This window comes from Bombus impatiens, unplaced genomic scaffold (assembly GCF_000188095.3).
Source record: "Bombus impatiens unplaced genomic scaffold, BIMP_2.2 scf_0197, whole genome shotgun sequence".
Lineage (NCBI taxonomy): Eukaryota > Metazoa > Arthropoda > Insecta > Hymenoptera > Apidae > Bombus > Bombus impatiens.
This window is the reverse complement of record NT_176616.1, coordinates 2,664,726-2,690,924: the sequence shown is the minus strand read 5'-3', so window position 1 is coordinate 2,690,924 and position 26,199 is coordinate 2,664,726. Positions and strand designations below refer to the sequence as shown.

The 26,199-nt window shown below is 33.7% G+C and overlaps 3 protein-coding genes and 1 long non-coding RNA gene across 14 annotated transcripts in view; 3 read left to right on the top strand and 1 right to left on the bottom strand.

The window, feature by feature from the left end:
• The window catches only part of LOC100747843 (circadian locomoter output cycles protein kaput), a 95,829-nt gene extending 89,211 nt beyond the window's left edge, over positions 1-6,618 (top strand). For 4 of the 6 annotated variants that reach the window (XM_024366089.2, XM_024366091.2, XM_024366088.2 and 1 more), the window contains 6 exons: positions 69-608; positions 732-1,242; positions 1,518-1,568; positions 1,655-1,698; positions 1,843-1,995; positions 2,086-6,618. In XM_024366089.2, the coding sequence (XP_024221857.1) occupies positions 69-608; positions 732-1,242; positions 1,518-1,568; positions 1,655-1,698; positions 1,843-1,995; positions 2,086-2,172 (1,386 nt within the window). In that variant the 3' untranslated portion in view covers positions 2,173-6,618. Of the gene's footprint in view, positions 1-68; positions 1,287-1,517; positions 1,569-1,654; positions 1,699-1,842; positions 1,996-2,085 lie in introns of those variants that run through there. The other 2 variants (XR_002946298.2, XM_003487665.4) reach the window with 2 other exon arrangements.
• Positions 6,619-7,342: 724 nt separating this feature from the next.
• LOC100748087 (JNK-interacting protein 1) lies at positions 7,343-16,340 on the bottom strand. 5 transcript variants are annotated; one of them, XM_024366097.2, is made up of 8 exons: positions 16,193-16,340; positions 13,699-13,911; positions 12,376-12,579; positions 11,405-11,680; positions 11,063-11,215; positions 10,572-10,852; positions 10,296-10,474; positions 7,343-9,855 (listed from the first exon to the last, which is right to left on the bottom strand). In XM_024366097.2, the coding sequence occupies exons 2-8, from the start codon at positions 13,832-13,834 to the stop codon at positions 9,783-9,785; spliced, it is 1,302 nt and encodes a 433-aa protein (XP_024221865.1). In that variant the 5' UTR covers positions 13,835-13,911; positions 16,193-16,340; the 3' UTR covers positions 7,343-9,782. The 5 variants fall into 5 exon arrangements, with proteins under 5 accessions (XP_024221865.1, XP_024221863.1, XP_012238302.1 ...); XM_024366095.2 differs by having other exon boundaries at positions 12,376-12,617; positions 13,687-13,911; positions 16,193-16,324; XM_012382879.3 differs by having other exon boundaries at positions 12,376-12,596; positions 13,687-13,911; positions 16,193-16,324.
• LOC117151400 lies at positions 12,539-13,911 on the top strand. The gene is made up of 2 exons (XR_004461296.1): positions 12,539-12,678; positions 13,660-13,911. It is a non-coding gene; the product is annotated as an uncharacterized LOC117151400 (long non-coding RNA).
• On the top strand, positions 16,326-26,045 carry LOC100742465 (tryptophan 5-hydroxylase 1). 2 transcript variants are annotated; one of them, XM_003487706.3, is made up of 17 exons: positions 16,326-16,463; positions 17,901-18,144; positions 18,252-18,438; positions 20,492-20,787; positions 21,001-21,721; positions 21,791-21,907; positions 22,203-22,307; positions 22,668-22,881; positions 23,152-23,255; positions 23,353-23,420; positions 23,512-23,562; positions 24,158-24,256; positions 24,334-24,380; positions 24,468-24,603; positions 24,795-24,921; positions 25,132-25,361; positions 25,500-26,045. In XM_003487706.3, the coding sequence occupies exons 6-17, from the start codon at positions 21,809-21,811 to the stop codon at positions 25,840-25,842; spliced, it is 1,623 nt and encodes a 540-aa protein (XP_003487754.1). In that variant the 5' UTR covers positions 16,326-16,463; positions 17,901-18,144; positions 18,252-18,438; positions 20,492-20,787; positions 21,001-21,721; positions 21,791-21,808; the 3' UTR covers positions 25,843-26,045. The 2 variants fall into 2 exon arrangements, with proteins under 2 accessions (XP_003487754.1, XP_033175518.1); XM_033319627.1 differs by having other exon boundaries at positions 21,001-21,907.
• Positions 26,046-26,199: the final 154 nt, after the last annotated feature.

The window sequence follows — 26,199 nt, the reverse complement described above, 5'->3', positions numbered from 1 at the left end:
ATGGAAGAATATCATTGAACTAAAATAATTATTAGAAAATTATTAGAAATATTTAATCATACTTGCAGGGTTCAGATTCGCAACATTCGAGAAGTAGCGTGGAGGATCCCTCGCAACTAGAGGATGCAATTACGTATCTAGTTAGCGATTTATCGTCGCCTCTTCCGGAGGATCGCCTCACAGCATCGCCTATGCCAAACGAACAATACGTAAAGGCTGCAATGATTTCGCAACATTTACCGCCAGCTGCTGCTCAAGCTCGGAAACTGGGCATTAAAAAGATCAATCATTATTTGATGGTACAAGGCAAAGGAAGTCGGAATCAAAAACAAGAGTCAAAAGCAAATAATAATAAACAGGATTCCAAAGAGAGGCAAGACAAATCAAAGTCACCTGAAGAAAAAATAACGCTACGTGAAGTAACAAAACAGCACAATCTTCATGATAATTCACAAGACAACCAGAGTTCACCACAAATGAACAGCATAATCACCACAAATGAGTCGACTGCAGAAACATATATAAGTACCCAACGAGATTCTGGAATGTCTCATCTTGAGGCCTCTCAGAATGTGAATATTTTGAGTCCTACTGCTGCAGCTGTCAAAGTCTCCACAAATGTTTCAAATTCGCATAATCTATGTAAAATTAAAGTTGAACGTAACATGGATACATCGACCGTGGATTCATACATAAGTACTCAACGAGATTCTGGGATGTCTCATTTTGAGAACCCCAAAAATGTTTCAAGTTCGCATAATCTATGTAAAATTAAAGTTGAACATAACATAGATGCTTATACGCACCAACAGAAGCCTGTGATGGATTATGTTGAAAATAATGTCGATAACAATATTACATCTGACTCGAAGAATCTTCCACTGAAGAGGATATATAGCGACGAAGATACTAATACAAGTTGTAGTAAAAAAAGACACAGTAACGTCCCTTACGCGTCATCTGACTCAAGCGACGATCAACAGAACGTTTCATGCAAGTCTTTTATTGACCAGGAATTTTCAGAACATTCATCGGACTTCAATCAGTACAACAATATAAATCCTCAGTCGATAAATGTTGCGGAATCTCCGAATTCAATTTTAAACGACGTCGTTATCGATTATGAACAACAGGTGGATTCTAGCGTACCGTTTATATCCCCACATTTGGATGACGAATTTAACCGCCTTCAGGATCTGAAGGACGATCCGTTGCTGAATCCAGGCCTGGGCGCAAATCCAGGTACCGAACTGAGTAAAGTAACGCTGCATTCATCTACAAACAAAGTAAACAAACAAATTATGTATATTGCAAACAGTGGGTGATACTTTTTTCCATTTATATTTCAATCGTATTTTGTTCAAAATATAAAAAGCTTTCTGATAAAATTCTATAATTTTAAAATGGCAAAAATATGTACGCTTAAATGTCCAAATCTTTCTCTTATATCTATTACTTTTGTGGTTTTTTTTGTTTACGTTGGGTTTCAATAAATGATAATTTAAAATCTTTTCCAGATATTATAATGAAAATAATTGATGATTTAAGATATGTACCGATTCTTGAAAGTAAGTATATATATACTTATTTATTATACAATATAAATACGTATCCAGGTGAATTTTTCAAATTACTTTTTTTTTTAATATTTCAGATCCCTTCAATGAAACGCAAGTACAACAACTACCTGATAACAATGTAAGTGTAGATTGTTAAAAATGTTTGGTATAGTATTACAGAATATATATTGATTATTCCGAAAGTCGTCCAAAGCCAAAAGGCACGGACTAAGAATAAATAAAATAAAATAAAATATATCGATTATTATTAATTTTATAATAGATTATCAATAAAGAGATAAAAAGGAAACATCTCCAACTCATGAATAGCATAGCATTACAAGAATCGGAGCTCAATAATATAGAAAGAGACCTGAAAAATCCAGTTTTACGAGCAAAAAGGGAAAGTTTAACACCACAAATGGGGTCCATACAGGTATGGATAAAAAAACAATTTCTAATTATAATCTTCTTAATGCACTTTATTTTTAAAAAATTAATCGCAACTTTTTATTTTGAATTTTAGGCAGAACATAATAAGCAGAAACAAATTCTTGAAACACTACAACAAGATCATATGCAAATAAACATAAAACACAATATCGGTGTATAAAAATTTTCGGGAATGCCTACAACACAGTTTCAAAAATACTTCTAAATTTAGCAAATTGTTCCTTTAAGAAGGAAAGTTTTATTTCACCAAGTTCATAATAATTAAAAGATAAGTATACTGAGAAGAAGTATACAGTTGATAATGATGTGCGTGTTGTTGCACATCCATCGCACTGAATATTCCAATGAAGTTTACAATAACTTATTCGTCTATCAATGACACAACGATAAAGTGAAAGAACATGTAATAACAATCCAACAAAATAGCGAGGTCGATTTCCGTTCTATGATTTAAGAAGAGATAATAATATTTATCATCAGAGACATCTAGTGAAAATAAAGTGTCAGTTGAAAGAATTTCAATATTTTGTTTTCAAATTGAACTAAGAAGAAAAAGCATTGCAAGTAGAAAACAGACAAACTATTTAATTAAGATACTTTACGTCGTGTGTATGCAGAATTTTTAAAACGCATTACACATCGCCTAATGTTTGGCGTAAATATGAACAATTTATGTATTGTAAGTGGTGAGCGTGTTTTACATTTTTCAAGGTCCAGTGTTGCGCAGTTTTCAAATTTTATCATAGTAAACTTGTGTATAGTGTAAAACCAATTTTGGATGGACACACTATTTCTTTAGCCTTCAGGACCGTTTGTGCTCACCCGTTGTTCTCGATTGAGAACGAAAACTATTTCTACGTCGAATAGACTAGAATATGTATATGTATGAATGGATTTCACCAATTCTGTTTAAATTGTACTAATTATCGAAATTCGATTTAATCTATACTAATAAAAGCAAGATGGTAGTACAAAATTTCTGTTTTGAACGAAAAAAATTATGTCTTTAAAAAAGAATATATTATAAAAGGAATATTAGATACATAATTGTATGTAGCTTTTATTATTGTTACTTGAAAATAGTAACAATCACATATTAACTATAAACGTTTCGACTCTTATCGATTTCTTTTTTTCCTAAAACAATTTCTAAAATTGTGTGGATTGCTTATTATTTCTCTATTCATGTATATACTACTTGTGACATACATATGCACTTTTAAGCATTTGACGCATTAACTCGTTATTTTTACAAATTTTTTGAGAGAGTTCAATTCCATTGTATATATACGTAAATCAATGTTATATTTCGTGTTTGCGATCGTCATTTATGACGAACTTTTAGATTTTATTGGTCTCATTATCCATCCATAAGTAGCATAATCAGGCAAATGAATTTGCCATTGAATGTAAAAAGAATGTTAAAATATACAAAATGAAATTGTGCACAGGAAAAATTATACATTATGGACGTATTCAATACATATGAATAATATGTATATCATTTTAGTCCCATTTTCCTATGTACAAGTATCAATAAGGCTGATAGATTGTAAATAAGAATTTCGAATATTTTATTGATCGTATTACCGATTAAGGAAATACGTTTCCTTTTAGGCCGTTTTCTTCTGTTCTTTGTGTATTGTTCATCATTCATTCATGTTGTATATCTATTTACAGTTCATGTGCTATTTCTTAAATACACTAAAGAGTTTTTCATGCTCCTACCTACTGATACGAGTTATAATGATAGGTAGGATTTTAGAGTCGTAATTTACAAATAATCTTCTAATGTTCATGCAACCATCACCCCTTTTTTAACGTAAATTCGTATTTTGAAATATGACGACAAAGCATTGTACAAATGATATTTTTTAAAGTAACAATATTCGAGTAGACTCAAATCAGAGAATACAATTTATATTATTTTATGTGCTTGATGACTTAGCAAAAGTTAATATAGATTATGTATTTATCCTGATTATCTTTGAACGATGCTTTGTACAAATAAGATTTATGAAATTACGAAAAAAGGGTAATTATCTGCGTATAATTATCTACATATATGTGTATACATCATGTTCATTGTAAAAAAAATGATCGTTAACTCGTTTTTATGTCATTGACATCGATGTCAAGCGTATTGAGGTAGATCGTCGTTCTATTTTCATTTTCATCTAGCGTTATGATATATAAATGTATAATATATTAAGAAAAGTATAATATATTAAGATATAAACTATGCTCATTTTTATGGTTAAGAGAGTTCGACTATTCTTACCTCATGATCGCTTGACGTTGATAAGAATCTAAACTTTTTTACATACTATCATACTGTTAGTAAAGATATAAATGATCCCGCGTGTAATCATTATATTATGGGGGTGTTTAGTTAAGTGAATGGCAGATTTTCCAATTTGTCATTATCATCATAGTACAAATAGCAAATTTAAAGTGTCTATGTTTAGTGTCACTCTTGATCCCTTTAATTTATCAAGCAAATTGTTCATATGTTTTATGATTCTTGGTGATGCATTTTGTGCTTAGCCACCGTGCTCATGTTTTGTATGTCTAAAAAAAGTATGCATAGAAATGATATTTCTACAATTAATTGTTATTGAACCAATTACAAATTGGTTAATTTATGTAGTATCTATTATATCTTGTTAATTAAAAATATTATAATACATATAAGTGACTTTTATGTGTTTCTTGAAGCCTTGTAATAAGATAACAATATATAATTTGTATTTATATGAACATTTATTAATGGCAGTGAAAGAATATGTAATAGTCATTTGGTATGGAAGAAAATTACAAACCTGCCTCATCAAATAGAAATCAAAATCTTTACTCGATCAGAAAATATGTTACAAAATGAACAAAACGTGACATAAACAGATGGCACTACAGGATTCGCTATATATTTAATCTTATAATACTGTAAATACTACCTTTATTATATTTTATACTCTGCTGTTTGCACATTAGTGATTTTTACAATTTCTTTCTGTAAGATAACATAGCACAATTCAACACGATTGTGTTATACATCCTTCTTGTACATTTCTATACATATATCTTTACAAGTAAAATGACAATTTTCGAATTATTGTATGATCGAATTACAATATTGATTTGCTGTGCAAGCAATGTCAAAAATTTTTATGTAAAGCGATCGTCTCTCCGTAATCTTGTTTGTAAAAATGGAAACGAAGAAGAAGAGAGATAGAGAAAGGGAGAGAGAGAGGGAGAAAACGAGAAAGAAAGGAGAAAAAAGAAAGTTGAACTTTATGATGACAGTATTACGCTTCTGCGTAAGGTAACCGCATAGTAATATATTAATCATTACTTTTTAGAAATACTGAAAACTAATAATTTAAATTAAAATCTCCATCATGCAATATGTGAGTCGTTTTCTATTGTCAGATATATATATATATTTTTCTTTTTTTTCTTTTTCCAAGCTTGCACAGTTGTACTTTGACACGAAAATTGGAAATATTAGTTCCTATTCTTTTTCTCATTTCACTATGTAATGAAATAAAAACGACACATATATTCGCATTCGTATTGTGTGTACAGAATTAATTACCGACTAAGCATCATTGTACAGGCTAATTTAGCTTTTAACTTCGGTGCTCTCGAAAACTTATCGAACACTATGTAAATTTCGCCGTAGCTATTAGGATACCTGCGAATGTAATTCGCTTTTTATGAGCTTCTTTGAAGAGAAATGCGCCTCCAAATTATACTACACTTTGCACATTACATGAAAGCATAATAAAAGTTATATAACTGTTTAATTACAGTTATCGTATATCTTTATTAAGTACTTTCACATTCATATATGTATATGACCTGAATACTTTTATATTAATTTTATATCCACGTTTTTATGTATATATATTTATACTCAATTCGAATATGTTAATATTGGTGAATGATAATCAAAGCAAGGTGTTGAGAATTATAAGAAACTTGTAATATTGGAGGTGTATAGCTCTTCGTAGATTGCCAAAGAATGATAGAAAATATAACTGAATTCCGTTTCTCTGTTTTTTCAAATTGAGAAAAAGAATTGATATTACTGTGCACGATGAGGAGATTCATGCAGAAATTTATAAAAATGTTTACAGTCGCGTTGTTCAGTGCAGCATAGATATTGAAATGAATGAATCTAAAGACAAGAGTTTACCATGTATACAAACATTAATTTCGAGGGACTCGTTTTCCGCTGTTTAATGAAACAAAATTAAAGCAAAAAAGATGTTAAACATGATTGAATTAAATTTTTGTCTTTTTGTTTACATGATTAGCATTAAAAATTGGTCTTAAGATTGTATATCTAGTAGATCGCATTCTTGCAGTAATCATTTCCTAATTTTTGTTTCCAAATAAATTAAATATGATTAAATGATAATACAAAAACGAAACACATATATAGAGAAGCATAAATAATGGGATGAAAAAAAGATAAATTCTTAGTATATTCAATACTGAAATATTATAACAATTGGAATAATGTACACGTATAACTTGTGTCAAGACTGAATTATCAAGACTTTGTAGAAAGCATAACATTTTTGTAAATAATACTGCCTGGGATAAATATATGTAGAAATTATATGAAAAAATTGCAAACATTGCAACCCTCGTTCAAATATGTATTTTAATCCTAATGTCCTGTCTATTTCATAGCATCGATATGCGTTCCTCAGTATATTTAATTGTTTCAATAAAAACAAAACAGAAAGTACAGTAAGATAATAAAATATTTAAAATGATAAGTTTATATTTATTACATAACAGGATCTTAAAGTAACTGCAAGACTGGCCGCCCTGCAAAGTATTACAGACATTATCACATTAAACACTGTCAACATAACTGACAGTATTTCTTCATGTTCTTGCTGGACTGTGATTATTTTCCTGCTAGTTTATAACACATTATTTGTCCCCATAGAATTCTGCTATTCTTAAACATTCTGTTGTTTTCTTGTTTTTTGTTTTCTTTGCTTTTTTCTTCTGAGCATTCATCTAACTAAGAAATAAGTAAAGAGTTCTGCTAAGCATATAGGATTCATTTAGATCATGACTGTCAGAAAAGAACAATTTGGCCAGCGCTTCCAATGTAGGTATATACATACTTATAGTACACGAACGAACAAAGCGTGTATGTTTGGTAACTTGGTAAACAAGGCATTTTGCCCATTTACCTTATCATGAGATTAAAAAAGAAAGAAAAAATCACGATCGATAACGAGGATTCATTCCTCTGTATAGCTATTGAAAAGTTGCAACCTTAATTTATGATTTTTTATCGAGTGAAGGTTCTAATCGAATTCCCAATCGAATATCTCGACGACGAAAACATCGAAAAACTTCAAATCGAAAGATAGAACGATAAATATAGGTTTCACTTTCCATAAATGATCAACGGTAATATTTCCTTTTCTTCCTTTTGTCATAAGTAAATCTACGTTTCTTTTTAATCAAGTTTTAAAGGTAACGGACATAAATGTAGTCAAAGTATGGTTTTTTGCATCACGCACCTTTTTATTCTAACTCGACGATGCAGTTCATGAAAAAATTCAAGAGTAAGTAATAATGAGTTATACACACGCGGATGATATTAATTTGTACCTGTATGAGAAAATAATCGTAAAGGCACGATACTCGAGGCGATCTCAATCAAAGGCACGTATATTTGATAGACGATGGTGCAGACAAGAGTCTCTTAGTAATGAGTAAGCACTGCAGTTTGTCTCTCAATTTTTATTCAACATACTGTGTGTAACTGAGTTGTTCAATACGTGTACAGCGTGGATCAAATCCCAAGCACGTAATCATCTAAACTAAACGACACCTATAACAAGACTGATTCATTTTTAACATATACAGAAAAAAAAAGAAACTCGAAGAGCAATATTAGTAATTGTATTGGTTGCTACATATAAAATGTCGTTTTTTTTTCAAATAAAACTTTAACAATATGTGATTTCGTCAAAATACCACATATTTAATTCAAGTAATTTCCACATGATTCATTATCTATTATTTATTATTTTAGGTTTATGAGAATTATCAGTTCTAAAATTCAAAAGGTCTTGAGGTGAAGCTGTTACAATTTCTTTTAAGATGAAATAGGGAATATCACGTCCTTCTCCAAATGGTAAATACATATATGTATACAGTAGCTTTCATGGTATATAAGAAAATTATACGAATATTATAATTATTCGTGACGGCCAATAATAAGGCTGTGATGTTTTAAATATGTAAATCGTCTTAACGTTACATATACTTGATTTATAATAAATTTCCTCTTCTTATTTGTAGTTGATAATTGGCAATAAGACAAAATTTAATGGGTCATACCATCAACGACATTTTCATATGCACCAATCTAAGAGTATTTTCGTTGACAAAAGCGATACAACGAAGGATGTCAAAGAATTTTCGAATTACGAGACTTATCATGAGACTCACGATCGAACATTATAATAAGTATGGTACAAATTAATAATCGCGACTGTTTTATATATACTTTTCATTCTTATTCATTGTTTATATTTATAGATCGACCTTTTATCGTTCGGTGCGTGCGATTTGATTCGTACTGCATGAAAGTTCGCGAAACGCTGTAACGCAGTACAATCGATAATAATAATCAAGATTCAGGGAGGCCAATGTGCGTTTCAATCGTCGTTTTGCGATTCGAATCATCCGGAGGTCGCGGAATCGAATAAGATCGTAAAACGTTAAAGCCTTATCGTTTACAACGCAATCTATAATTAACGATTCTTTCAGAAAGAAAGATAGAAAAATAGACGTGTCTCTAAATACGATACGATAATAATATCTCTTGGCGCGTTTGGAGATCGTTTCCTTTCCTTTTTCTTTTTTGAAGAAAACGATATTCTTTCGTTGCCACGATTTAAACGTAATTCGGAGCAAATTCGAAACGTTTATACGGTTGAAAGCAATGAATCGGTCGTTCTACACGCGCACGACAAAAGAAATTCAAACTGAAATTTTGTTCGCTACCATTTTTTTTTTATTCTGAAATAAAATGTTGGAACGATCCACACTATTGTCGGTTTTGTCTCGTTCTATGTGTCGCTATACGGATATCTTGGTCGAAGGATCGAAAGGTTAACGATTAATTCTTATCTGGTAAGTAATTAGTGTACGTTATTCAAATATTAAAGATTTTTCACCCGGAGTTTAAGTCGCCGCATCCCATCGTAGTAACAAAACGTAATGAAAGCGAGGAAAAATGATTTCGCGACTAATGAAATTGCCTCACAGGAACTATGGATTGATTCGTGCATAAATGGAAAGTGGTGAAGGCAGGATGGATGGATGAGATAATGGAAAACGGTCGAGATCTGTAGAAATGATAAATTAAAAAATATATAAATAATAGATTAAATTTAATAATTAATAAAAAACAAGAAATATAAATAATAAATTGAATATGTGGAAACAATAGATGGCATTGAATAATCGGTCCCGACGTGACGCTTCCCGAAATTGCTCGATACATACAGATATATGTACATACATATAGGTCTACATACAGGTAAGTACTTATGTGTACATGTATATGCATATATGTATATGTACATAAATTGGGTGTTTGATTCGCGTCTATCATTTTTCTTTTATAATATCTACAACTAAGGGCAGTATGTACAAGGGACAAAGGAATGTGAGATTTATCTTTTCCTCCGTAGCCGCTATACGACAGGCCAGCAGTACAATCTATTCGATATAGATATCCTCTATCGGGAAAGCAGTCTCGATGAACTTCGTGTAGAACCGATGGAAAGCACGCCTACGAAAGAAAACATAATATACTTACATATCAGTAACCTTTTTAACAATCGTAGGTGGTTTGAAACGAACGTTGGTTTATACGGTGGCTTATAATGTTCAATGAAGAGAACAATTTAAATTACATAACGTTACGGCCGATAAAGAAAAATTTGTTTTAACTCAGTCGTGAAATTAACCCCTTGTCCTTTAATTACAAGAATGATTTAGTTGGTTCATGACTAAACAGTAACTATTTATTGCTATAATACAACTTTTATTTAACACTCTCGGTCTAAGGAATTGAAACTGAAGATAGAGTTCTGAACGTAATCTATCTTTATTGAATCAAGAAAGGAATTCTCATGAGTACGATTTTATGTTGTGAGTAAAGGGGTTAAATGAAATTATGAATTATAATAAAAACAAATTGACAATAAGAAAGTACAGGGAAATGCATACCCGACGGCTTCGGCAACGGGCCTCGTAGATTCTTGACCGATGAAAACGTGGCAAGCGAACCTTTGCAAGGTAGGATGCTTCGTGATGAAGCCGAGGTAGCGATGATCACGAGGATGAAACGCGCAAAATGAAACATTCTTAAGCGAGTAGAAATAATCGTGACAGGGTCCTTGATTCTTCTGCAAAAACATAGCGTACCATTTGTTTAAAAGAAAAGGAAAGAATAGATACGATGGAGAAGGAAATTTAAGAAGAACTTTTAAATCTTGAATATACCCGTGGTTTACTTCTATCGACCATTCGAAGACCCTGATCGGACACTTCCAAGATACAGCTTTGTGAAACGGGAGATTCTTGCGAGTTTCCGACAATTCTTCGAACTGCTTGACAAACGACACCAGTGCCTTTATGCGCCAATGTCTCCACAGATCCCAAATAACCAAGAAGGTATCTTTCCCTCTTCACCTTCGGCGCCGAGGGATCAAAGTCACTGTAATCCATGTCGACCGCGTAAGCCGAGGGGAAGATACCTTGGCGACCTGTTCTCAGATTCACACCTTCAATACGAACACAAACATATAAACATATATCAATCATTACTAACAAGTTCATTGTCATTGATGTTCTTTAACTTGAATTTCAGATCGTTCAACATTATGTCATAAGAAGAGTTTCCTTGATCTTATCTAGGAATAATTAAAATTTTGTGTGATTGCTCAAGATAAAGAACGGGTTGGTCAAACCTAAGAGTCAAAGAATATTCGAACCTTCACACCATAGATCGTCAGCCTCTTTTTGAACGTAAATAGGATCACCGATTTCGAGGTCGATCTCATCATGATGTCTTGGTACGAATTTGTGCAATCCTCGATGCGTCGCCTCCAATAGCTCTAATTGAGTAAAAGGCACACCACCGCTTCCTTCGAAGCAACACGGAAACAAATATAATGGAAATTATAATGTAAAATTGTATTGAAAGTTGCAATGAACAATGACATTTCATCGTATGAGAAACAAATAGAAACTCTTAGCACGAAACACACGACCAAGTAAAACTAAGTAAGATATTTATATATAATTTACGAGAATGATATCGAGGAAAAAATCACCTGGTGTACTACTCGGCGAAACAGAGTCAGTGTTCTGTAACGTGTTACAGGGAATCGGCGACACACTTTTCGGTCCATTTTCCGGCGAATGGGCAGTGGAATGACCACTGTCAGTAGCCATTCGCTCGCTATCAGGTGAACTATCCTCATGACGAAGCCTCGAGTGACATTTTCGTAAGACTAAATGCGGCCGGCTAGAACTCGAACCAGTTGCTGCATTCAATTCATCTGCCAGAGACGACGACGACTGCGTAGACGTCTGACCGATAGACAGAGCTAAAAAAAAAAGCAAATATTTTACAAAACAAATAAATTTATTCAAGCAATTTGAATAATTAATAAATGGCTACCTTCTTCCCGAATGAGCAGGTACTTCAAATCATGTAAATTTAACATGTTTAATTTTCATGTATAAACAATGATAGACTACTCATAATGCGTTCGACGCATATTAGTACAAATGTGATCACAGGTCAATAAGTCTCAGTTATATGTATCTTCAACAAGTGACGTGACGTAAGTTAGATGTCATTATGGATTTTCTTTGGTTGCGGTCGTCGATTCTGCGGTTGAATGCATGGTATCGTCAAGATCGGTGAATCAAAACAGGTGATGAGAAACGCAAAAGATAAGGCTGATTCGCGATGGATCGTGTTACACATTGAGGGTCACGTTGCCAAGGTATCGTAACGTAACAATCTTTTCCTCGCTGACCTTTTATAGTATAAAATATCGTAGCAATTTTATTGTATATCTATTATAACCTTTTTGATTTTTTGATTTACAAAGGAATGGAAGAAAAAACCATGAACAAAGCTGAATTGTCTCTGATAAACTATTATGACTACTACAGTTCTATAATACGTAATTTAAGAAGGATTTAATAGTTACTGGGTGATATTATGTCTAAAGGGTTAAACATATGTATATGTATATATGTATATCGATATTTACAGTTTTAAGTTTCTTACATTTCTTCGTTTTAGGAATTTCCGGTAATCTCCGACGTCTGCGCTCGGTGCTACCACTTCCAGGACGATTCGAGGGTACATGTTCAGGTGTCGGCCAGGAACTCAGACTCGAACAGGAATCCCCGACGTCGCTGACTACGCTATCTCTACCACCGTTACCGGCTCCGGCAGCGCTACCTCCACCAGGGCCCGGTCCACCGACGCCTGCCGATCGACCCCTGCTGCTCAGTCCACCGAACAAGCTAATGTCACCCAAGGGTAGTCGTGTAGTGAGCTAAGCTACCTTTCACCATGCCATTTAATGTGTGTAGATTTTACTTTCTTTTTCTCTCTAATTGGGTTTCCACAATAGTGAGTGCCACTAATAAATTCCCATCACGATTGAGAACGGATAACAAAATTTGTTTCTTTACACAAAAGCACCACGACACTCGTATCCTTGCATGCTTATATCTTTTCTGTTTAATCAATCAGCGGAATGGTCATTCGTTTTTCCTTTTTATTGTAATAAATTTCATTTCATTTGTCGGTCTATATCACACGCAATTTCAGATCCTATCGCGTATAGTGCCTAATGTTATGTAATCTGTTCTCAATGCTTTAACGACAGGGGGAGATCATTTCTTCAGGAGATGCAAGAGGATACACAGATGACACTGGAACGCACTGCACGAGTCACTATCCTAGTCATAAGTAAATCGACGTGCAAATTTGCCTTTACCATAGTAGCATTTCTAAAATTAAAAAAATATCGATAGCTTTTTTTCTTGGAAAGAATAACGAGTGCTTAAAAATAATTATAACCTTGTACATCTATAAAGATTTAATTGGAAATGTTTAAATTAATAGAGGAACAAAAACTTCTTGCATGCAGAAATTACAAGAAGTTGCATTCAAAGAGGAAACATAGATGCACGACTAAATTTAAATTTGAATTTAAACAGGCCATCTAAATTGTTTAATATCAAACGACGCGTAATTTATTGAACATGACATATGGTTGGAAATAATTAGAGGCTTGCCTACTCATTTCGAAAATTATAACTAAAATTTAATCTATTCTTTGAGTTAATTTCTCGTGAGCAAGGAGTCCTCTGATTATCTCGAACAAAATTCAAGACGAGTTAGTTAAAATTGCCACTTTGATTTACGCTTATATCAATATCATTATAATTTTTAGAGGAAAATTCTGACTTAAACAAAAATTGCACGATCTCTCGATAATTTTTCAATTCTACAGTCTTGAATCAGAAATATTGATCTATGGAATTTATATGTTCGCAGGCCAAAAGAGAAGTAGTGTGCACTTACGATGTTACCAACCTAAAGTCGCTATCAGCGACGATGGAACAGTTGTGATCGAGATCTTCGCTATCGTCACCGGAAGTGTGTCCGCTCTGATTCTCGTGCCGATGAATGACCACCACTTCCTCGTCCTCGGAATCGCCTGCGACTCCATCGCAAGATCTCTCGACCTCTGGGTCGCTATCCTGCGACGAGGTCGGTGAATCGTCTATCATCACATCGTGAACGAGCCTGTTTTCAGTAATAGTTCGCAGTATTAATTATTGAAATTGATCATTTAAAATATAAAACTTTTAAGAGCAAAGATCAAATGTTACTAATGTTCTTACCAAACACCAGCAATGATCATTATATTAAATTCTTGATTAATTTTAGAGGCAAAGAGTGAGACACGAAGAAGTTTTAAGCGTGAAACTAAGAAATTGAAAAAGCAGGAGGATGATATTAACAGAATGAGAATGTAATGATAACAGGAGCTGTATCTGGAAAGTCTATGTTTGTATGTACCAGGGAATCGACTATACGACTGTTAGTGAATCTTATATCATGTAGATGAATGATATATTCTTTAGATTAATTTTTCTACTAAATAATTAAATGTTTTATAATATAAAAATGACGTTCTTGTTATACAACGGATAATATGAAAGGTATATTTTCGTTTCTAGGGAATAAGTAAGATCTTTTATGTCATATTCAACGAATATCAGAATCAATTGAAACTTCCTAACAAAAATAATATGTCGTGTTTTAATACGTCTTCTGTTAAAGTATTATCTATTTAAAAAGCAAGTGAATCAAAGTTGACAGATCGGAACTGCCAGGAAACGTTTCGCGACTAAGAAATACTCGGATACCATTGTCCAACAGGTAAACGACGTGTTATTTTAATCTTGTGGTTTGCGGTATATGTATACGTATCTTCTACAAACTTCAATGTTCATATCGCTCAACAGTTATATGGAAAATTATATTTTATTTTTCTGGAAAATATAACGGTTGTTTTATAAATATAATTATTTATTATTATCGAAAACGGAGAGATGGTTAGTCATTTTAAATCCGATTCTATTTACGAACCTCGAAACTTATAATCAATTCGTCGCTGTAAAGAAATGGGGACGACAGATTAGATAATTAACGATAAAAACTGAGTCGTGACTGGTCCATTAATAGCGCGTGCTTGTTTTGTACAAAAGGCAAGTAATCGTGACTGACAGCTAAAGTGGAAATCGTTTCACGTATACGATAGACTCCAATTGATTTTATTTCATTCTATCTTGCCATTGCATCGAGTATCGTTGACCGTAAATAAATAAAATTTTTACGCACATTTTGCATTTTCAAATCACGGTTGATCACTTGCGAAAATACCATTTGATTTATAGATTTGACTTATTAGTAGCAATAAAGGAGATACTTCATTTTTATATTTTTGTGTTTAAGATCTCTACATTAATTCGTTATTTTTTATGATTAAAATAGACAAAGTAAAAGGATGTTATTTATACACTTGTAAAAGTAAAAAGGAAGAATCTTATAATAGTAAATCAAAGATGACATATAACGTTAAAAACGGTAAAGTAATATTTGATTTAATCATAATATCAGTTTAATAAAATATTAAATTTGTAGCTTTTCTTATGGAAAACGATAACATTTGGCAAGTGTCGTATATATACTGCATTCTTCCGCACTGAATTTATTTCACAGACAGGGAACAGCATCGACCGCGCCTCCACAGTGTATCTTTTTGATGCACTTATACCTTACCCCTTTAATCTCCTCCCGAATGTGCGATTCATCGGGTCGAAACCTACTCCCTAAGCAATAAAATCCTAACGCAACTCGACTCGAAATGTATTGAATTAATCATCAGTTACAGAAACACAATAACGCTTTTCCGTAATGGTTAAAATTTTGCAATGACGAAGCTATGTGAGACCAGATTAATAAAAAGGCCACAAGTATTTCTACAAGAAAGTAATCGTACTACTACAAGTTAAATCAAGAGGGTTGCTTTTCTTCCCATTGTAATCACATACAATTAATTCCCAATTTCACAATTGCTACAATAGACATGCTATATCATAGACGTTCATTTACACCGAACGTTGCCAATTAATCTCATCTCGTCTCTACTATTTTTACAGCTCCTTACAGCTCGACCCTAAAAAACACGATCACCTACTATACTGTCAGAAGCCTTGTCACAGTGTCGATAGCGCAACCCCTATTTAAGGAGGTGTACTTTTACGTCAAAGATCGTCCTAATTCAGTCATCGTAGCAAAAGCCAACATGTTCAAAAATCTACCTTTCTAATAAAACAAGGAAAAAGGAAGAACAAGTAAATTATACACTCTACAAATAGAATGTCCCATCGACGTGTCACCGATGTGCGTTTCACGCCATCCTTTCTAACGATTCGCCTTCAAACGTCAGAGACATCGCACGTTGTACAGGAATATATTCGGAAAGGCAAAACAGGAGAATGGAACGCCATGTACTCACGTGTAATTGGAAAGTGGTGCCTTGAGATGCTGCGGAAGCCTCTCGAAATAGTGTCGAAATTCCTCAAATTCGGTATCGGCCATTCTGCAACAACCAGCGAAAAACAGACGGCGTGGGGTCGGTCCTGAAGGCGGCCGTGACGGCCTGATGGAGAGCTGCTCGGCGACCCCCGGAAAACCGTTAGGGCCAAGATGTCGCTGACGTTGGGGACGACGTCGGTCGAGTACCACCGCTTCGACGCTACTCGCGACGCCCTATTGATTCCTGCGTGGTAAGCGTCGCGCACACCCCCGCGTGCACTCGATGATTTTCCGTGAACGCGCCGCCAGGAAATCGAACGGGAGAAGCCAGCCGGCCGAATGTAAGCCGAAACGCCTTGGCGAACCATAGCTCCTCGATTTAATATTTCAATCGAGCCGACCCGATCCGAACTGACGACTTTGAAACGCGCAAAACCAAAAATATCGACACACCATGTACTGAGATCTAACGACCAGTTTTTTACTTCGAAACAGGAGGGTGAATTTCCCTTCGATGGAACGGATGGATCGAGCGGTTTGCTTTCGTTAATGAGAAACCTTTTAACGCGTTCGACGTCCACTATAAATTGTGTATGTACGTAGATGGAGCGTGTTTCTTCGGGGGATCTTAGAATCGTGGCTTTTTTTATTTTTGTATTTTTTAGTATGATGAGAAATTTGATTTTTACAGACTTGTAACGATAAGCTATTTTTGTGTAGAATGATTTCTTTTGTTTTATGACGAGGATTATTGCTATCATTCGTTGAATTATGCGATTTTCTGAGTCGACGAAATGTAGTATATCGCTACAAGCTAACATTGAATTTATAATTATGAGTATTCATGTTCTAATTACACATACACGTCTTCAAAATAGTAACTTTGATAATATGAAAGTGCATAAAACTCATAATTTGACGATCGGAAGAAAAAATGTGCAAGACGAACGTGCAATTTTTAATATAAGAAAATAGATAGCAAACTAGACGAAATACTAAAAACAATTGCGAATGAAATATTGCATTAACTCAGCGTTGATTTTTAATGAATTCATACCAAAGGCGCTTATCTTAAAGTTCAATCCACTTAGGAATTAAGAAAACCGTCATCCATAAATAGATCACCTTTGAACTGCCAAAATGGTGGCAAGTCAAGAGCGTTAATTTTTTATATTGGTTGGAAAGAGTAGTTAGTATAGAGTAGCAAATTCCAGAAGGAAACGTTCTACGTGTCCTACATTCGAATACTATATTCTCGAATTATGTTTGTATGGGGATATCAGAAGTATATTTTAGGACGCATAGTAGTGAAGTATAGACTTAATGAAAACGAACTGTAGTAGAAGGGGAAGTTGAGATGAACGATCCAGGAAGAGTAATTAATGCCGGTTAATCGAGTTAAGGAAGTTGCGAGCGCTTGAAGTTTAGTGAAACACCTTGCGAGCGACCTTGCGTTTCTTCTCGATTTCCTGAATCAGAATCCTTAGCGTTTGAAGATTTCGTTATTTAGTTATATAAAATACAATTGGCAAGAAAATAGCACGACAGTTTGCATTCGATCCGCGCCTAAGATTAAATTTGTTCGTAAATCTGCCTATAAAGTAACAATATCGTTTTCGATCTATTTGATTGTAAAATGTTTCCTTTTTTTCTACCGTATCTTGACTTTTATTCGTCTTCTCGTGCAGCCAACTTCTTCCTTTGAATCACTCGTGCTGAGAATGCGCTCCAAGAGGATCTTCCTGTCTGCAAACAGCGAATACTCATCGTCTTGTCCTTACTTAGTTGCCTATTTTTCACTAATCGATTAAATGGTTTGAAGAAGCCGATTTGTATTAAGACTTCAGTAGAAGAATTAAGAAGAAAGTAGAGACCCAATTTATATGGAAACTGATGATAAAATGATGATAACGGGCGATTTTTTCACAATAGGTAGATAAAAAGTTGTGTATTTTACTTAACTTTTGTAAGTTGTGTATCAAAATAGGTAGATAATGTGTTCATCACTTTTGTACATACTAAAAGCTATATTATTTCAGGATATCGATTATACGTACCACAATAATCCAAGGATTATAACATTTTATAAACATTTAATATCCATACTAGGATATATTAATTCGATAACTTTGGAATTATCCGTTTTCGAAATAACTATTTTAATCTTAAAAACTTACAAAAGCTTCGTATTTTGAATTAAGTTGCTGATGACATGGAAAAGAGATGGTATGTAAGCATACAGAAGAAGAAATGAGAAGTAGTGATTTTGTTGCATAAGATCTTGTGTCGGGAAGGTTACAAAAGCAACAAGTTTGTATCTTCATTAAGACGTCTTGCAATATGTACTATATTTTTCAAACTTGGCTACAGATTCTAATTTTCAACTTGTTTAATTCGTCTCATTTTAGTCTGGCGCGTTAAAATGAGAAGTAGGAAAAGATACAGAAGAATCCATCGAATCCAAACTACGACACATTTTTTGCGATAGAATGTAGTATTTGAAAAGAGTGGTGAAGGTTTAAAGAGACGGTTTCGATGATTAGCCCTCCGTAAGCAAACTGGGTCGTCGACAACCCAAGCGAGATTTCACTCTTGAATTTCTTCGAAACGAATTCTTATTTCTATTGAGTAAAGTTTCGAATGTTTGACTTAACGAGCGATTATAATGTAATATAACGTAATATATATACGTTGATAAGTATAGACCTCTTATAAGCTTTCCAGAATTTATAGAAGCTTAGAACAATAACAAAGATTAGGCTTACATATAAATGACCCAGTTTGCCAACCCAACCCAATCTTGCTTCTTCCAACGGAGTATTAAATTTATATTACACTAACCATAAATAAAATATTAGTTATATTTAAGAAACCATCGAATTGATCTACGCGTTCAATATTTAAAGTTTAGTATAAAAATATTAAGGTGCTTGCATTGATTCATTCATGAAATTGACATTAGTTTCGAACAAAATCTATATTATTATCGTAAGTTGTTTGATAGATCCATAAAGACGAAATATATGTATGCATACATGGCTCGCACACCTTTCCAAGGAAGCATATTTATAGATCCTGGCACTAAACAAGAAAAAAGAAGGGGTATCGACCAATTTAATCCGTGTGCTTAGAAAACAAGTTGTTATAATTATATCGTTGATGTTGTACAAAAATTTGTATAAAGGATTTCGTTTCTTAGATAAAGATCGAATTGGTACTTTGTGTTTCAACGATATCTTAATCTTAAAGTTATTAGTAAAACAACAGAAGCAAATTACAAATGTTGAACTTTGGGCTCAAAGGACGACAGTATGATAAGAGATATCATGCTTTGTAGAATCTCTGTGAATGGGAAGTGAATTTGGCGATACGGGTAAAGGATGAATAGTACAATAATTACTTATGTTCATACGACATATACTGCATGGACCGTCCAAAAATAAAATTTTTATCGAGTACAGAAAGATACGAAAAATTAAAAAATTTAACATAAAATAGGAATAAGTACCTAAGCTGATATTATGACTACAGCACTTATCTTTTTTTTGTGTTACAGTACTATAATTATACATATGTTAATATTTCATAATTATGCAATTAGATGCAAAAAAGATAAGTATTTACACAAATGCCAGAATATCATCTTTTTTTTAATATCACAAGTATAAATGCATATGTATCTTTATATTTACTCTTATTATAAAGAAATTTTTTAAATAACCATAATAACAATCGCAGAACTGTTAAGTGAGAGCCTTACTGAAGAATCCACACTAGCAGATCTTGGATGAAACACTCACTTTTTCTCTTCTCTCATTGTGTCTAAGGTATAGGTTTGTTAGGTAAGAGAACAATCACAGAAAAAAAATTAATTAACAAATGTAACAACCATTCTCAGTTTAGGCTCACTTAAATATATGAAACAACACGGAAGTACCGAAAAGAAACTTTGTACAATGTAGTAAAATATTTTCTGCAAAAAGCAAAACTATCTTACTAAAAGCTTTCGATTTTTTGTCAAGATTCCATCGGTACTTTTAATTATTCTCGTGTTACTAAAGTAACACAGTCTCAACACTTTAACACTTTAAACAACAGAATGTATCGAAAATCGATGCGACCGATTGTTTCAGCAAAACATTATAACACAGTGTCTCTTATCTACTAGTTAAATCTCGCTATTTATCAATATTGCCTGAAAAAATAATCCAAAAGATATTTTCCGCGACGATTTAGTGACTGGCAGACGGGGCCGATAAACGAAAGATTCTCTCCGCAGATCGAACGATACTCTCAATTCTCTTAATGCCAGAGGAACGCTCGGTATAATTCAACAAGGGTGCTAGCTGATAGTCGTAAGTGATGGACATTGGTAATGTGCTGCATCTGCTTTGCCACGAGGCGGAGGAGTGTTCTCGGCTGTTCGAGCTTTTATTAAACAGCCTCTTTGTTCTGTGGAAAAGATACACAAAAGCGAGAATGATTGTCTCGTTGAAAAAAAGAAACGGAAAAGAACGAAAAAAATTAAATTCTCCGAAGAAGATTACACTTCTCTAAAAGCACTTCTCCATTTAGGTATGTGGTTCACACTCACTCGCGATATCGTTTCACAATATTTTCACAATCGTGGATTTAGTAATTCAGAAATGTTAATAATACGATAAATTGCGTAACATTTTCTACGACACGTCGTCTATTACAGACATATACTTGCTGATATTTAATAACAATTGAAACGTGTTATTAACTTTATTAACTTATGACTAGCAACATTATATATTTAAACAGAAAAATAAATATCGAGAAAGAAATCCGAAAAATCTTCGATGATGTAATTGTTACCAAAACAAAGTCAAAGTCGAAGGAAGTATCACGAGTTGCTAAACGAACGCGGAAAAGCGTGAACTCGGTAAATCGATGGTTGGATTCGTGTCTTTTCCATGGTAGACTAATTTCACTTGGCCCAGAAACTCTGAGTATAAACGTATGGTGCGGATGGGAGGGAAGAAATCTTTGGAGAATAGCGAAGAGGGGTACCGAAAGAAAAGTATAACATCCCTGTTTCGAAGACCTTGCAATCTCTTCTCCCCATTCACCGTTGCTAGTTCTTGCGCCACCCACATTTCGTGCACTCCAGTGACGTCACACAGAATACATTGTGGAACCGGCACAGTTACCGTTAAATGGGGTGAGCCAACACTCCTCTTCAACCCCATGAAAAGTCTTATCCGACCAATGGGGGAACTTCGTACTACTGTGCGCCGACCAATCGCGAACAGATCGTCATTGAGAAGGACACGTACACGGAGGGGACCGAGGTCTTAAGAAGAGCAGAAGACACTGGTACCGGGACACTGTCGCACGCGGTGCTTAGAGGGACGATTCATTGGATTAACAGCTATTGCCGATTCCGTCGAGAGAAACTGTTTCAGTGTTATCCAAGTTCAACATTTAGATAGATTTTTAAATAGAAATACTTACTTGCATCGTTCGATTGATTTTCTTATTGGTGAGCGAAAATATTATATATTACAGTATAGATAGAAAATTTTGTTGAAAAATTAGAAAGTTTGTTCAGTTTGAATCGAGGATCAGTATGAGTGGTTCCGGAAAGGGCCTTCTCGGGGTGTGGCTATACAGAAGAGGCGAACACTGGGCCATTAAAGAAGGAAGTCCCATACATAAGTCGAGCGATGTGCGTTGATTTTTGAACTGTTGTTACAAGATACAAAATGCTTTTTTTAACTCGTTGTTCTTTCTTCTTCGACAAATTCATGTTCCGAGTTTCTTAATTGTTCCAAGCTGGAGCGATCTTTCTAATCCTCCTTTTCTTGAGACCTTTTCTCGTACCTATATGTATTTCATTCTTAAGATTATTACGTGACTTAAGACAATGTAGAAAATCGAAGCAAATAACGAGGGAAAAAAGGCGGTTGGGTGTGTGGTAAAAGTTAAACGTAACGCATGGATATGTTCTCTCATTCGTTCAGATCCCCATGGTCGAACGGAAATTAAACAGCGATAATAAAAATTCTGTCGTTTTTTCCTTGAAAAACCAAATCGGTGGCTTGGCACGAGCTCTGCAAGTTTTTCAGGTATGATGTTTAACGATATTACACAGGGCCTAATATCCACCCACTCTCACGCACGTCTGTCTCACCCACGTTAGGGTCAGAAAGGAAATAGAATTTTGAAAATTTATTCTTGCATGCATATAAATAATAATACATTCTTTAATCTGTCATTTTTCATAAAAATATGTTAACATTACTTTATTAACGCTTACCTTTCTTTAAAAATCGATATTTGATTATTTACCAACTACAGAATCCTTATAGACAATAAAGATATCTGTAACATCTTTTTAAAGTGTCCTCTAACATTAGAAACATTAGAATGCGTAGAAACTTTCATGAAAATGTACCAATGTATTTTTAAATCAATATTCCGTAAAGGACCTGGGTGTGAATGTTATTCATATCGAGTCACGGAAATCATTGCGTCGTGGCTCCGAATTTGAAATTCTCGTCGATGTTGAATGTGATTCGAAAAGAATGGAACAGTTGACGAGGATGTTGAGCCGAGAAGTCGCTGCCATTAATTTGGCACAGTACGAGCAAACAGGAAATATTCCTCATGCTCCATCACTTTCCGCCGCTCCGAGTTTTGGTAAGTCATTAATAGATTTTATTTCTTCGTTAAATATCATTTTACATTGTTTAAATTTTGTACTTAAACTTCTAACTTTTTTACTATCAATTAGAAGTTTATAATACCTACTATTAATTTTTACTAAAAATTTAAAATTTAAACGATCATTTCATCGAACGATAATTCTTTTAAAGCAATTTCGTTGAATGATCTTTTACAATCAAAATCACTTTGAAATTAAAAAGCTTTCCTGAACCAGCAAGTGCTGATCATGTTCAAACTTTATAGATTTCAGCGAAGTAGATATGCCCTGGTTTCCACGAAAAATATCGGATCTAGATCAAGCTCAAAATGTGCTCATGTACGGATCCGAATTAGACGCGGATCATCCAGTACGTTTCTGTTTTCAAACACTGTTCTCTCTTGTTAAATACGTAGTACCTAAGATATATGCAACATTATATAATACGTTTAATTCAATATTTCCAGGGCTTTAAAGACCCGGTGTATCGCAAACGTCGTGTGCAATTCGCGGATATCGCAAACAATTACAGATAGTACGTTAAAAAAAAATCAATGATCTTTTACGAAAAAAAATATAATTATCAATTACGATATAAAACACTACTAACATTAATTTTCTTTTAGTGGTCAACCAATTCCTCGCGTTCAATACACGCCAGAGGAGATCAGAACTTGGTTCGTAAATTTACATCAATGCGTTACGTATTTTCTTTTTTTTTTTTTTATTTGTTAAAAAGATGTTTTAACATTGTTCCGATAAAAATAAATATGTTCGTTGTGTGTATGAAGTTTCTGATAAAACTTTCGCTCATTGCAAGAAATCTTCGTACGTGCTTCGACAAACATGAAAGCAATCTATGACGAAGAAGAACAAATTCTTTTGATAACTTCGCAAGATTTCCCTTCAATTACGAAACGATATCCTAGTTCTATCAGTATAACAAGGAAAGTTTCAACTTCACCCGTCGCCTACGGGACGTATGAATCAGCCAAGATTGGCCCGCGTTGAATGCACTCCTTAATTGTCCTTATTTAATTTATCCTCGCGATCTTCGAGTGACTTCCCTAATACGATTTTCTCCAGATGTGTATACGAGAAGCGTGGATAAGTAATCTAGTTTCGTTGAAACCTACGAGACATATTCAAGAATGAGAAGATTTAACGCCAATTAATTTAAAACTTAACATCATCGTTAATAATATTTATAAATAATTCTTTGCAATTTTATGTTCTTAAAATTTATCAATGAATAACATTCGTTTCCTATAGGGGAACCGTTTTCCGCGAATTGCATCAGCTTTATCAAAAACATGCTTGTAAGGAATATCTGGAAAATTGGCCAAAACTGGAGAAATACTGTGGCTATAGGTAAAGATTCTTCTTAGGATTAAATCAAATGATATCAAACATAATTAATTTAAATAAACTTCATATTTGATCGACAGAGAGGATAATATACCACAGTTGCAAGATGTAAACGTTTTCTTGAAGCGTAAGTATACGATTAATGATAATAGAATTATTTTAATTAGAAATGAATGAAAAATAAACAAATACAATTTGTCTATGATACTATTAGGAACAACTGGATTTCAACTTCGACCCGTAGCAGGCTACCTTACACCAAGAGATTTTTTGGCCGGTCTTGCTTTTCGAGTATTTCATTGTACACAATACATTCGACATTCATCCGATCCTTTTTATACGCCTGAACCGTGAGTAATTTAAAAGTGTATAAATCATATCAAATAACATAAATATGTTGTGCACACAGCAAATAGATAATATAAATAAAAGTAAAGCTAGATAAAATTAAAGAATAAAAATAAAGCTGTAAACATATTTTCTTACCATTTCTTCTTTGTATTTTTCCTTTTTTCTTTTAACTCTATTGAATTATTTATAGGGACTGCTGTCACGAATTGTTAGGGCACATGCCGCTTCTGGCGAATCCAAGTTTCGCACAATTCTCGCAGGAACTTGGACTTGCTTCGCTTGGAGCTTCGGACGAGGACATCAATAAATTGGCAACTGTAAGTGTTCTATGCTCCAGGTAGTTTCTTACTTTCATCAAAAATTTATAAGAGCTCATTTCACGAGTGTAAAGAACGTCATATTAAAGAAATTAATATTTATAAATAAGAAGAAAATTCAGAAAACAAGAAGATTGTATTTTGTTTTAGCTTTAATTGTAGAAGTCATTAACTATGTTGAGCTCGTCCTTGTTTTATTTTTGTCTTTAGCTCTATTTCTTTACGGTGGAATTTGGATTATGCAAGCAAGATGGTATACTTCGCGTTTACGGAGCTGGTTTATTGTCTTCTGTCGCGGAACTGAAACATGCTGTGTCCGTTCCCGAGAAGACGTTCCGATTCGATCCAGAAGTGACTTGCAAGCAAGAATGCATCATTACCGCGTTTCAAAATGCGTACTATTACACGGATAGCTTTGAAGAAGCAAAAGAAAAAATGCGGTAATGTTGTACATACTTTATTCTTCCGAAATTCTAAAATATTAAAATATAATAAAAATATTCCAAAATTCTAAAATATTGAAATAAAAATACAATAAAAAAGAAGATTGTAAAAGGAATATCAATTTCTGCTTTTAGAACATTTGCGAACCAAATACAACGACCATTTGGATTACGCTATAATCCCTACACTCAATCAGTGGAAGTTCTCACGGACGCTCAAAAAATCACGGCGGTAGTCAGTGAACTTAGGGGTGACCTCTGTATCGTCTCAAATGCCCTAAAGAAGATACACGAACAGGATGATACGGTGGACGTTGAGAGGATAACCAGCCTTTTAACGCAAGGTATCGAATTACCTCAAGATTCTTCGTCTTCTGACAGCGATGTTGATAGAAGTCCTAATGTCGAGTCGCCTGAGAAACCAATAAAAAATCAGAATAAAAACTATTCTTCTGACAATATTGTTGTTAACTCATGAACGTTATTTCTGTAAACGTAGTCTGCGAATAGAACTATCAAAATTAGAAATGATTGTACGTATATAATTATAGAGTTTAGCAATATGTATATGAAATATGCACAGTTGTCTATGCTTGTAGAAAACGATATTTAAATTAGAAGATTACTAAAGTTGCACTGAGTAGAATGAAAATGAATAAAAAATTATGTGAAGTATAGTAATCAAAAGTTTTAATATACTAACATATTTACTTTCATCATAAAATATCCTGTTACGTGTGAATCGTATTGTTTTAAAAATCTCGTCTGATTTTCTCTTTGATACGGTCTATGACATGTTTTTTGATATTAACAATTATCTTTTTTTGCTTTATCG